This window comes from Equus asinus, chromosome 26 (genome assembly GCF_041296235.1).
Source record: "Equus asinus isolate D_3611 breed Donkey chromosome 26, EquAss-T2T_v2, whole genome shotgun sequence".
In the NCBI taxonomy this organism is placed as follows: Eukaryota; Metazoa; Chordata; class Mammalia; order Perissodactyla; family Equidae; genus Equus; species Equus asinus.
This window is the reverse complement of record NC_091815.1, coordinates 24,498,826-24,512,810: the sequence shown is the minus strand read 5'-3', so window position 1 is coordinate 24,512,810 and position 13,985 is coordinate 24,498,826. Positions and strand designations below refer to the sequence as shown.

The 13,985-nt window shown below is 52.8% G+C and overlaps 1 protein-coding gene across 2 annotated transcripts in view; it reads right to left on the bottom strand.

Moving 5' to 3' along the window:
- The window catches only part of SAMD4B (sterile alpha motif domain containing 4B), a 34,956-nt gene extending 21,218 nt beyond the window's left edge, over positions 1-13,738 (bottom strand). Inside the window, exons 1-2 of one of the 2 annotated variants that reach the window (XM_070499303.1) lie at positions 13,601-13,738; positions 1,151-1,552 (exon numbers count right to left, since the gene is read on the bottom strand). In XM_070499303.1, the coding sequence (XP_070355404.1) occupies positions 1,151-1,346 (196 nt within the window). In that variant the 5' untranslated portion in view covers positions 1,347-1,552; positions 13,601-13,738. Of the gene's footprint in view, positions 1-1,150; positions 1,553-13,600 lie in introns of those variants that run through there. The other variant, XM_044760075.2, reaches the window with a different exon arrangement.
- Between the last annotated feature and the right edge of the window lie 247 nt (positions 13,739-13,985).

The following is a 13,985-nucleotide window of genomic DNA, read 5'->3' as shown; positions in this document are numbered from 1 at the left end:
ATGCTGATTTCCTCACTATCAAACGGGGATAACAACAGTGCCTATTTCATTGGGTTGTTCTGAGGACCAAATGAGTTATTGACAATAAAAACAAATGACATTGATCGTTAACTACATGCCAGGCACTGTCCTCAGAGCTCACAACTACCCTAGAAGGTAAGCATAGTTATCACCCTGATTTTAAAGAGGAGGAAGCCAAGGCTCAGAAAGGTTAAGTTATTGGTTATATGGCAAGTGACAGAACTGAGATCTAAACCTAGACAGTGTGACTCTAGAGCTGCTTTCAAAGCCACTATCCAAGTGAAGCCAGTACTGGGCTTGTTGTAAGGGTTCAATTATTATGAAGAAGGTGGGAAGAGTTTGGACACTCTCTACATGGAGGCCCTGGGCCCCCTCCCCAGCTAGCTTTCAGGTGCGCACGACTTGCCCTCTTCTCTGGCCTCCATCTCTCACCCATCAACGAGGTCAACAGCTTTCCAGGCAGCCCTGAGGAGGCCCAGAGGCCCGAAAGGCTTCAGCAGTGCCCCTGAAATGGTTCTCTGGCCTGACTCCTGTCTACAACTGGGGCCCTAGGGAGAGGTTCTAGAGAAGCCTGGCTCACCCATGCCACCACCAACCTCATGAGACACAGAGTGCCTCTCTACTGAGTGCTTGGGGAACCAACACGGACTATATCTAAATGCAAAACTCTCTTGAAGCTGTTCATGCCTTAAGTCCAGCCTGCACTTGGGGGTAAAGAATAGTACGAGATGACTTGTGATTTTGGAAAAGTTCTGAAACTTCCTCCTGGCTCCGATGTCCTAGAGCTTGAGAAATGATTTAACACTCACTTCTGACCCCTGTCATAGCTCATGACTTTAGTCTCTTCCCTTCAGCTACCCTGTGTGATCCCTTCTCTGCTGTGGGTGGTCTCCAGTTTGTACCGCACTCCCCAGGAGTCCCCCATTCCATGCCTGAGGATATCTGGCAGCAAAGCCCCAGGAGACCCACGATGATGACTTGGGAGGTCAAGGACTCCCCACCCACCAAACAAGCCTAGAACCCACATTTCTTAGCACCAGGGCTGGGGGGCCTCCTCAGCCACCTGACATCTATTCCGGTTCGAGGACTCCCTCCTGCAGTACTCCCATCTCTTGGGGTAAACACTCACCAGCACTGTTGGCCTCCGACTCCAGCAGGTGGATGTCATTGCAATCTGCCAGCGAGTGCTCCAGGCAGAGCTGCAGGAAGCGGGCCTGGGTGCGGGTGACCCGCTTCAGAAGCGACAGCAGGGCCACCGTCTGCTCACACTCATTCCAGCCCTTGAACCAGCCAGCGAGGATGCCCACCTGGTCTCGGAACATCATGGTGCCGGGCCTGGGGCCAGGGTGGGGGTGACGGCGGTGGCGAGGGCCAGCGCCGTCACATGGTCTCGGCTCCGGGCTCCTGTTACCTCTCCCCTGAAGGCCAGGGCTTGAGGACGTTCCCTGGCGTGGCGGCAATGGGTGGTGGGGAGGGAGGAAACTTGCTCACATTGGGGGAGGTCTTGGTCCAGCCACGCCTCTCCAGACTCCTGGAAAAGGAAGTAAGGGGGTCAGATACAATGAAGGGGCTAGAAATGGCCTAGTGATTGTGAGTTGGGGGTAAGGTGGCTTCCTGCTTTCCTTTCAGGGTACCTACTCTGTTGAGCTTGAGAGAGAAGAATAAAACCAACACCAGACACTAAATCAACTTTCCCTCTAATCTCCAGATCCAGAGGAAAGGCCTGATTGGTTCTCAGAAACCTATCCTAGAGACTAAGAAGATGGTGCCCTTCAGGGCTAGCTGTCATGTGGCCAAAGGCAGTACATTTAAAGCAGAGAGTAAGTCGGTAAGATTTTGCAGAAATGGGAAATAGGAGAGGGTGCACACTGTGGGAAAAGATCTCAATTAATGGAGACCTGGCCTCACGTGACATGACTAAACAGACATGTGACCTTCAGGACATGCCCTGACCTTGCTGATCTCTGGCCACCTCCCTGGAGAGCATAACAGCCTGACTGTTCACCTGCTAAAAGGACCTTATGGACTCTACATTATTTCAAGCTAAAACCCACAGAAGCTGTGTCAACTGGGCAGACAACAGGTCCATTCTTCAGTTGATTGCTCAAGTGTCTCGAAGTCCAGGTCTACACTCACATTTCCTGTATCTCTCTTGAGACCAGTGCCCTTGGCTCCGTCCCCAAACCACACTTGGCTCCAACCCCCTCTGGCTGCCAAAACTGAGAGCTCCATACAAAGACCCATTGAACCTGCTGAGCTCAGGTCTCAGGGGCTACTGCCATCTCCCTGAACTTCCACGCTCCTGCTGAGGGCTGCGACTCACCTTGCAGAGCCTCTGTGGGCCACCCGAACAGAGCGAACTGGCTTGGATGTCAACCCCTTTGGATATAAGCAGCAAGGAAAAGTGTGGGGAAAATGAAACCATGCTCCAAGGTAAACAGGTCTCCCAGAAACCTTTGTAAAAGGGAAATCAAATGTTGCCTCCCTGGCTTAAAATGCTCCGACGGAGGATTTAAGGTCACCTCAAACCGCATCTTGTACCAAGTTCTTTCTGGTTCAACAAAACCCTCCTCCCCCAGACTTCTCTATGGCTGGCTCCTATGCATCACTCAGGTCTCAGCTCAATGTCACTTCCTCAGAGAGATCTCCCCTGACCATCCAATCTAAGGAACCTCTGTCACTCTATTATATTACACTGTTTCATCTCTTCTATATAATCTGGCACCCTCAAGAAACCATCTTATTTATGTTTGTTGTTTCTCTCTTCCCACCAAAATGCAAGCTATTCAGTCACTGAGTGCCCAGAACAGTGACCGACATGTAGAAGGCACCCAGTATCAATTTGTTGAATGAATGAATAAAGAAGGTAAGCATGAAAGCCCCACTTGGGATTTCTACAGCCCGAGGTGAGAAAATAGAAGAAATGGCCCACAGGATGGTAAAAGGATTTGGAAACCTTGTCCTAAGAAAAATTTGAAAGCTTCGAGGCAATTTCCCCTGGGGAAGAGAAGACTCGGGAGGAATGACATAACTGGCTTCAAGTACCTGAAGCGGCAGCACACGAAAGAGGAATCAGATTTGTTCTTTTCCTCCAGAGGGCAACTAGGGTTGACAGCTCTAAGTGAGAGGCAACATGGGATATGTGCAACGCTGGAAGTCAAGAAAATGCAGCTCTAGTCTTGCCCCAGTCACTGACTCACTGTGATCTTTGAGCTAGTCTGCTTCTCTCCCCTAGGCCGTGTGAGATAAGGAGCTGGACTGGTTTAGATGTGACAAATGGGCTGTACCTCAGAGGCTAACTCCAATCGATTGGTACTGGCTGCCTGGAGCACTGTGGTAAGGAGGATCCTGAAGAAATGAAGCAAGGGGAATATCCATCAATGGGGAATGATTAAGAAATTGCGGCACACCTCATACAATGGGATATTATGCAGCTGTTAAAAACATGCTTGATCTTGACAGCAGAATATAAAAAAAAAATCTATATCTAGTGTTTGATCTTTACCGACCTGGAGGGATGTCCACAGCTGCACAGTAATAGGTACAATACGATGCCATTTTTGTAAAAAGAAAAAAAGCCATAAACAAGAACCCTTATATATCTCATATATGAGTATCTATATATGTATGTGTATAGAGAAACGTGTAGGATACACCCTAAGCTGTTCATACTGGCTACCTTGGAGAAAAGAGGAATTATTAACGCTTTCTTTATATAACTTTGTACTTTTTCACTAGTGGCAAGTGAACACATATTACTTCTGTAATTTTTAAAAAAGTCTTTAATTTTTAAAAAATTTTAAGGCTGTATTCTACTTTCTGGCTCAGTGAGGAAGAGTACTGTGGTTGACTATCAGTGTTTGCCCTGGATGCAGGATGGATGAGTGGTAGCTCACGTGCCTGAAAAAACCAGTTTCCCTTCCCAGCTCCAACATTTTGCGGCTTTCAGCCCCAAGGAGACAGCAGCTGCCTCAACATAAGGAAGAATTTTAAAATAACGTATCTGTCCAAGAATGGAACTGGCTGCCGAGTGAGGAGGTAATAAGCTCCCTGGCCGCTGGAAGTGGTCAAGCAGAGGCTGGATGAACATCCCTCGGGAGTGGGAGGGATTCCTTCACGGGGTGGCAACTCATCAGAGAGAAAGGGCATGTTGCTATTTCAGAGGGAGCGTTTGTGTCCAGAGGTTTGATATGCCAACAGCATTTACAGCATAAAGATGACCAAACCCACAAACAGACCAAAGCGGTGCGCACTCTGTCTCATAAACTTTTACCAAGTTGTTACTTTTCCTAAGCAACAGCGCGGTGCCCCCCAAATAAGCTGCTGACTAAACATCAATTCAGCTTCTTCCCCCAAGCCCAATGCTCGAAGCGTAGCCTTGGAACAGAGCAGGGTCTCAAACACGACGCTTACAGGGCCAGGTGGGAACAAAGCAGGCTGGTGAAGACCATGGTGAGTTGGAAAGCACATCCCCTGTTTAAAAGGAGAAGTCACCGTTTAGCTCTAATCAACTCCCGCCATGTAGGAATGTGGGGCCGGTGCTGTTAGGTCTTAGATTTTTTTTTAAGTAGAGCCAGAAATCTAGATTTTTAAATAAAATTCCCTTATTTTTAAATGGTGGAAACTAATTCACATTAAAAGAGCAACAAGGAAGTACTATACAGAACAAACAAAGCCTGCGGCCTGTGGTCCTTGGACCAGATGGACACAAACTGAGAAAAGATCAGAAGTCTGCAAACTATCCCTCCCTTGGGCCTCTCTGGTTTACACCTCCAAGCCACCCCACTGCTCAGGGAACACGACCGTTAGAGAGGACCTAGTGTCTGAAGATGGCTTGGACAGCCCTCAGTAAACACTGGGGGAACCAGGGAAACAAATAGTCACTTTTAAGAGTGCACTGTTAAAAAATCATCCCCAGGGGCTGGCCCAGTGGTGGACGGCCTGGGGTTCGTGGGTTTGGATCCTGGGCATGGACCTACATACTGTTCATTAAGCCAGGCTGTGGCGGCATCCCACATACAAAATAGAGGAAGACTGGCACAGATGTTAGCTCAGGGCCAATCTTCCTCACCACAAAAAAGAAAAAAACCCAAAAAAATCCCTAAGAGAAGGATTCCTATGTCTTCTGGGCAGGAGAAGGATGCTGGGTGTTTAGTTTTGATGGTGACTGGAGAGGAGGACTGGATGGCCTGCTTCCATGGAAGGGCCAGAGGCCCCCAGCTACCACCTCTCCTGGGTGCTTGGCAGCAGTGAGAAAGGAAGAGCTGGCTTGGTGCGATCGGTCAGGGAAGAGGCCCCAGCATTGACTATCCAAGGCATCGTACTGTGGTAGCATACTGCGGTGATGCATCCTGGTGGATCTGCCTCCCAAACATCCATTCCCATCTTCTGGGCCAGCCCCGAGTTCCCTTTGGAGAACTAACTGTCTCCCTTGGCTCCAGGAGTAGATATGGAGTGAAGCCTGGCCAAGGAAAGCCCTCAGTGGACTTTTGCTGGAACTACTGGGGGAAAGAAGTTCTCGGGTAGGCTTGCTCAGATTATCCAAGATCTGATGCTACTGGGTGCCACTCCTGCTACCTCACAGTGTGAGAACCTGCCTAAGAATGAAGCTAACACAGATGACAGCAGAGTCAAGAGACGTAGGTAAAAAATGCAGACGTGTCCACATCATTTGAAGACCTGGATCCAGTCAGCCTAAAGCCCCTCCACCGCACCCTTCCCGCCCTAAACTTCTCAGTTACTTGAACCAATCAATTCCCTTTTGACTGAGGCCAGTTCGAGTTGGGTTTCTACAACTTGAAGAGCCATGACTGCTCCCATACAAAACGGAGTTCACCATTGCTCTGGTCTCTGTCCTCATGTGACCCAAAAGGCCCCCATGCCTTTGAGGAAAGACACTAGAGGGGAACCCCTATTGCAAAAGTCTCTCAAACAGCCTAACATACTGCTGCCACATTTGGTTGGGACCAGCAACCTTCTTGGGAAGCATCTACCAACCTTGGAGGTGGCAAATGGAGCCAAAAATTGGCTGAGGTGCCAGGAAAAACTGCCCACTAGGCTCTGTCCTTAGATGCAAACTGAGAAGCGGCGCCGAGACAGGAGGCACCCCTGGAGCTCAGCTCTCCTCCTCTGAGCAGCACTGTGGAGTCGGTCAGACCCCGCTGCAACCCGGGCTCTCCCGCTGATACTTATTTGCTGTGTTGACCTTTGGCAAGTAACTCAGTTTCTTCTTTAGTAAAGCTTGTTTTAAGAATGAAATGAAACAAGGTATATAAAAATACCCAGCATGATGCTCAGCATGTCTTCATATATCATATATTAAGTGTCATGCACCAGGTCCTGTGCTAACAGCTTTCCATGGATGAGCTCATTTGATCCTAAAAATTATATTCCTATATTCTATATCCATCTCATATATACATATATAATATTATCCTCCTTTTACAGATGGAGAAACTGAGGCAGAGAAGGTTAAGTCACTTAGCTGAGAGGTTCATAGGACACAGCTGAGGTGTTCAAGGCCAGTCTGGCTTTAGAGCTCTTGCTTGTTCCTGAGAATAGTGTTACGGCCTCCTATAAGCTCCCTTACACTGCCTAGAAAGTTGGGTTAAAGGTACACCCTCCAATGCCAACATCTCTGGAGAAATAAAGGGGTCAGCCTTCCCACCCATTCTTCACCCTTCTACAGCACCCACCTAGGCTTTTGAGGAACTCATACTTCATGAACCTTAGTTGCCTAAGGGTAACTCACTATCCTGACCTGAGAACAGGAGAATGTCAGATGCCGAGAGCCCAACTTCGCTCTTGTAAAAACCAACTATTATTTTCAGAAACTCCTGAACACGAAATGTACACAAAATATGTATGCTATTGGCCCAGACAAGAATAAGCGTTTGTATGAACTGTCCTGGGGAACGGAGGGAGAGGAGAGAAGCCAGGCAGGGCCTCCTGGAAGAGAAGCACAGCCTGGGGAGCTCTGGGAAACCCTGAGGAGAGGAAGCTGGTGTTCCCCCTCCCCCCACTCTATCTGCTCTGTCTTTCCCTCCTCCCACACCTAAATGTACTGCCCCTCCCCTCTAAAACTCTATCTTTGGCTCTCTTTCCCTTCTTTATACTCGTATCATCTCACTTGGAATTGTAATCAACTCCTGCAGATTCAACTATCACCTCTCTGTGGACAACTCAGAATTTCTTAAGTCATCTTTGACTCCTTTCTCTTCCATAAGATCTAGTCATCTGGTCTTGACAATCCTTATTTCTTAATTCAGCTAAACATGCCCTCCTTTTTCTCTCCCAAAACTCAAGTGGCTCTGGGACCAGACTGCCTGGGTTCGAAACAGAACCCTAGCACTTACTACCAGCCTAATTTTTTAGAAGAGCGATTTCACCTTGCTGTGCCTGTTTTCTCATCTGTAAAATGGGTTTCATAATAGTACCTATTCTTAGAGAGTTGTGAGGCATAAATATTCTCACACAGGTCTTAGCTATTGTCATCACCCTGGATTCCTCTCTAATTCCATCATCAAGTTGTTTTCTCTCTACCCAAAATATATCTGCTTCTCTCCATTTTGACTACCACCGCCACATTCAAGTCACCATCCTTTCTCATCCGGACAAATGTATTTCCTCCTAACTTGCCTCCTGCTTTCATTCTTGCCCGTTTTCTTTGCAGAAACCAGCGAACTTTCTAAAACAAACAAAAAAACAAACCAAAAAACCAGATTATGTCACTGTCTTGCTTTACAAACCCTATAACAGCTTCCCAGTCCTCGTAAGTGAAAATGTAAACTCCCTACCACGGCCCACAAGGCCCTACATGATCTGGCCTCTGTCACCTTCTCCAACCCCCTGCCCCGTCTCCCTCACTTACGCTCTAGCCACACTGGTCTCCTTGTTGTTCCTTGAACATACCTCAGGGCTTTTGCACCTGCTGACCCTTCCACCTGAAACGCTCTTGCCCAGATCATCACATGGCTGGTTCTTTCTCATCAATCAGATCTGGGTTCAAGTATGTCCCAATCTTCCTCATTTCCCCAGTAAGAAAGAACCTTTGGTCTGATGTCATCGTCAAAAGGTGTTTCTTCAAAGGCTCCAGCTCTTCCAGAATCACCTAGACTGTAAGATCCACGAGGGAAGACAAGACTGCAGCTGTATTATTCACTGCCACGTTTTCAATTGCTAGCACAGCACCTGGCACATAGCAGACCCTCAGAACTACCTGTAGAAACTCCCCCCGCTTGCAGCAGTCCTTCCCCACATACAACAACGCTTAGAGCAGAACGCCCCAGTCCCAGATCTTCCCACAACTGGTGCCTTCTCATCGGTCGGGTTATCAGGCTCAAGTGCCACCTCCTCAGAGGGGAAATCTGACCACCCTGTGAACAGCGGCCTCCCCCACCCTCTCCTTCACACTGTGTCTCAATTCCTTCATCGCACATATCACTATCTGATTTGCTTGTTTATATTTCCTCCATCAGAATATAAGCTCCTGAGTTCCAAGACCGTGACTGTTTCATTCACTGCTCTCTCTCTAGTACCTAGAAAAGTACCTCCAGAAATTGTTTAATCGCTGGAGACACTTGCAGCTTGCATACTCTATACACTGCTATTCTGTAACTCACCCTCAACCAGACTCTATTCAACAGATTACACTAAAAAAACAAAACTCTACTCACAGTAATCTACGTAACCTTCTTCCCAAGTTCTGAGCCTTGGAAACCCCAAGCCGAGGCAGTGGACTGAATACCAGTACTCCTGGATTCCACTATCCTGAGGCCACCACCAAACCAGGCCAGTCATCTCATTCCGGGGTCTCCCAGTGAGACCCCAAAGGGAAGTCTGGTTGGGTGAGACTAGCCACAAACTCTCTCTGGATCCAAACAGTCACAGAATGGAGAATGACTGGGGCTGGGTGACAGTGGGGAGGGGAACTGCCATCGACGCTCAGAAAGGTCATGGGGTGGAATCATGGTACTATCTGGCACAGCAAGCAAGAGTTCCAGGGTACAGAACCCAGAACGTGTCTAAGGATCTTTTGCCATCATCTCACATTTATTCAGGCAAGAAACTGTTTTCAAACTGAGGCTCTCAAGAAGGAGTTCTCTTTCCACTGAAGCGGCTAAGGAAATATGATTGAAGCCTGGGGTGGCTGAGGGCCATCTTTGTCGTCGCAAAGCAGAAACTTGCTGAAGGTAAAGCTAACTCACTGGAGGAATGGAGGGAGATCACTGAGAAGACTGTTTCATGTCCTCAATGCGGCTAGGTCTGAAGTCACCTAGCTTTGGACTTTTCAGTAACATCAGCCAATTAATTCTTTTTTTGATTAAACCAGAATGAACTAAGGTTCTGTCACTTATATCCTTAGAGTCCTGGGTGATATGAGCTTTTTTTTTTTTGGCTAACACTGACCACTTAAGTGCAGGGCATTGTATTGTTCCAGGTATTTCACACATATTAACTTCCTTAATCCTTATAATAATTCTATGGTGTAGGATATCATTATTACCTTCATTTTTTTAGCTGTGGATACTGAAGATGAGAGAAGTAAAGCAACTTGTCCTAGGTCACAAAACTGGTAAGTGACAACATGGGGTAAAAATCCCGCCTGGCCCCAGAGTCTACATACTTCACCACCACACCATAATGTTCCATTGCACTCAACCCTGTCTGAACAGAAAATCCAACTCTCTGACTCAAGGTACAATCATCTTGGGATGGACAGGGTCCAGAGACCTTCTATTTGTGCCACCTGTCCTCATTTCATCACTTATAAACTGAGGATAATCATAGTTTACCTACCTCATAGGGTTCCTGTGAACATGAGATGAGACAATACAGATGAAGCACTTAAACAGTGACTGGCAGATAATAATCACTCAATAAACAGTAGTCGTTATTATTATTACTCGACGGGTCACTAAAGTGCAGCTGGCACTTTGGTGCCAGATGGAACAGCTCTATTTTCTTTCATCCCTGTTCTCTAGATGAAGGGAGGCCATGGGTGAGAGATGAGGCTTTCTTGTCTTTGACCCAGTGCAAAAGCGGTTACTTCCTCCTGGAAGGCTCCTCACCACTGCCCAACTCCTGTGGACCACTACCGAGCCCAAATATCCACCTTTCCCATGAAGTCTTTCCAGATAAACAGCTCCTTCTCTCACTGCCAAATTCCCACAGCATATAATCTGCCCCTCACGTCCAGCCCCGTGCACCTGCCCAGCTCCCCTACTATACGGTGAGCTCCCTGAAGGCAGGCCCCAGTGTCTACCCTGTCATCTGTTTCCTTTTCCCAACCCTAGAGAGAAAGAATCCCTTGGACAAAGTTGAGAACCCTGTAAAGTTGAGAGGCCCCAGACTTATAAAGGCTGAGGGGGGCTGAGAAGCCAACCAGGATGCAGCGAGGCAGGGCACCAGGAATAGGACCTGGGGTGGCTCAGAATCAGGAGATGGCACAAAGAAAAGCCCCACAGACAGGAGCAGGTGGGGCAGCCAGCCTCTCCTAGGAGGAGAGGGGAAAGGGGATAGGTAGAGAGAAGAAAAGAGGTGAGAGGACAGGAAGGGGCAGGGAACCTGTGTTGAACCTGAATGGGGAGAGAGATCGGAGGAACTGAGAGATTTCTGGCCAAATGAAGATGGAAGACCTGCTCATTCTTCAACAATTTCCAAAAGTTTACAGAGGGCAGACCCCACCTTGTGGGATTCAGAGAAGAGTAAGACGCCTCCCAGCACTTTCCTAATTCCTGGCCCAGTGAAGGTGAGTGGGCAAGTACATGAAAAGCTACAAAAGAAGGTGAGAGGTGCTCTGAGACGTACAACGGAGGGCTCTGGGCGGCAAGACACAGAGAATGAGAAGACGAGAGTGCCTTATGGGGAGGGGACCTTTGTGAAGAGGGACACTTGAGAAGAGACGAACATGCGCGTTCAGCATGTTCACGGAGGTAGCAATTTGGGGTATGGTGTGGGGGGGTGGAGGGGATGCCAGGAAAACAAAGTGCTGACAAAGATCTGAAAGGGGACCATTCAAAGGCAGAACCCAAAGTAACTGCTCAAAGCCTGGGGGAACCTTGTGGAGAAGCCAGGAGCCTTTCAAGGAGGGTAGAGTCCTTCTGAAAGGTGGGTATCTCACAAAGGGGACTCCCAGGAGGATGGGGGTGGGCAGTAGGGCGCAGAGGCACGCCCCGGAGCATCTTCCAGGGGGCTTTCCAGGGGGAAGGGAACCCCTCCTAGACACTGGTTTTCAAACTTCAGCTTGCATCACGGTCGCTGGGAGGGTTCCTAAAAACACACTGCTGGAGCCCACTCTCAGGTTTTCTGGTTCAGTGGGTCTGGGCTGGGACCTAAGAATCTGCATTCCTAACAAGCTCCCAGGGGATGCTGATGCTGCAGGTCCAGGGACTGCACTTCAGAGCCACCACTGTAAGGGAAGGCATTCTTAGCGAGGCGGCCCTCAAAGGGGCAAGGGCGGGCTTCTGAAGGGAAAACGCGGGGAGGGGGGGTCTCTGAGGAGGGCATTAAGGATCTTTCCATCTCTGAAGGGAGAAGGGGTCTATGGGGATGGAACCTAAGAGAAAGGGTCTGCGAGAAAGGTCTGAGGGCCGCACTTCCAGGGGTGAGGGAGTCTCCTGAGGATCTTCTCATTAAAAGGCGACCCGCAGGCTCTTGGTGGGGGGAGTCTGGAGGATGTCAGGGCCTCTGAAGGAATATCCGGGAAAGGAGGCCCAGATCTGAGAAGGGTCTCCAAGTTGACTTCCGAGGAAAGAGAAAGGAGGAGGTGAGGCTGCAAAGCAGGGCTCCAATCGGGGAGAACCCGACAGGCTCCTGAGCAGTTTGCTGAAGCTGTCAGAGGAGCCTAGAGGGAGAGCTCTGAAGAAGTCTCAGGACGGCAGGGGCTGGGGCTGCTGATGCAGGGCAACCTTCCAGAAGCTTCTCTAAGGGCCTCTGCAGGGAGCCTCGGGCTTCTGAGGGATCCTGGACATACTGGAGCGGGAGGACAGAGGCCATGAGGAACGACTCCTCAGGGCGCTCGGAGAAGGACAGGCCTCTGAGCCAGGTCTTCAGAGCCGGCTGTGAGGGGCCGCCCTGTGGTGAGCCGTCAAAGCTCTGCCCTGCGCTCTGGCGGCCCAGGTTGGCAGGTTCAGAGCCCGGGCGCAGACCTACACCACTCAGCAGCCATGTGGTGGTGGCGACCCACACACAAAGCCTGGGAAGACCCACACAGTGCGCGCAGGGAGACCTTCCCCACACACACGTGTAAATAATACAAAGAGCACGTGAGGAGAGGGGTCTTCAGAAGGGAACGTGGGCAGGCGAGAGTGGTTGGTCCTTCCAGAGAATTCTGAGCAGCAGCTCGGAGCTGTGCGAGGGAAGCCGGGGCAGGGTGGGGTCTCCTGGATGGCTCTGGAGGGCCCGGGAGCGCCTCTGTAAGGCAGGGGATCTCTGGGTGGGGCCCATGGCCCTGGGGGTGGCCTGAAGGGGTCCCCAAGGAGACGCAGGGGGTCTGGAAAGCACACCTGGGGAGGCCAGGAAGGGGGTCAGGGTGGCAGCCCGCGCAGACCCGGAGGGGCATCTGGAAGGGTGGCCTCGGGGCAGTTCCGGAGCACCTGAGCCGGGGACCTGTGGAGCCCTGAGGGGACCCCCGGGCCTGGGTGCGGCACCGGGGAGGGTCCGGGGGCACAGAGGCGACGCTGGGAGGCCTGGGGAGCTCCGGAGGCGATTTTCGGGAGAAGACACGGGGTCTCGGGGGGCACTGGGGGCCTGGGAGGGGGTCTCCAGGGCATTGCGGGCGCTGAGCTTCGGGGCCACGGGGGGGGGGTCTTGGGGAGCGGTCCTGGGCCCCGTGGAAGCGTCCAGAGGGACGACCCCCGAGGCGGGGCGGGGGCTGCGGGCCGGCGGGGGGGCTCCAGGCGCCTGTCTGGACCCAGCCCTTCTGGAGCCTCGGCGGAAGGCGTCCCGGGCCGCGGGCCGGGGCTCCGAGGCCACCTCAGGGCTCAGGGGCGGTGGGCGGGAAAATTCTTGGGATGCGTGCGAGGGAAGCCGGGGAGCCGGTCAGGACAGGCGAAGCGGGGCTCCGGGGGAGCATTCTGGAATGCAGCGCCCGGGGGGGGGCTTTCAGGGCGCCTCCGCGGGGGGTGGGAGGCGCGGGCCGGGGAGGGGCTGGGGCGACATCCGCGGACAGGGGCGGGGGATGGGCTGGGGGACCGGGGGGTCTTGGAGGCGATCCCGGGGCCACAGGACGGGCCCCGGGGAGGTCTGGGAGCGGAGGGGGGGGTCTCCCGGGTCGCAGGAGCGGCCGGGGACTCGGGGGGACGTGGGGAGCCGCGGCATGTCCTCCCGTAGGCGCCTGGGGGGCCTTGGGGGATCCCGGGGGGGGCCCGGCCGGGCCCTGCGCGTCCCCGGGCTGCGGAGGCCCGCTTCCGAGCGGCCTGCGGGAGCCTCGGGCCGGGCTGCGGGCGCCCCGCGAGGGCCGGGGTCCCCGAGGGGTCCCTGAGGGGGCGGGGCCGCCGCGCGGCCTGGGGCGCCCCGAGGGGAGCCCCGCGCGCCCCGCCCGCCACCCCGCGGCCGCCCGGCCCTGCCCGCCACTCACCGCCTCGGCCGCTGCCGCTGCCGCCGCCCGGGCCTCCTCGGGCCCCCGCCGCCGCCGTCGCCCCCTCTCCGGCCCGCGAGCTCCCCTCCCTCCTCCCGCACCGACCACCGCCGCCGCCGCCGCCGTCGCGCTGCGTCACCGCGCCGTGCGTCACCGCCCCTGGCCCCGCCCCGACGGGGCCGCCGCGCGCCGGCATTAGCTCCCGGCGCGGTGACGAGCGGCGCGCCCGCCAACGGGCGGCGAGGGCAGCGCGAAGGGCGGGAGGGGTGCGCGGAGCCAGGCGGGGGCCGGCGGCCGGGGCCGCGGCGGGGGCGGGCGAGCCGAGGGGCCCGCCCCCTGCGCGCTGGGATTGGCCGGCCGCAGGCTGACGGACAGTCGGCACGGC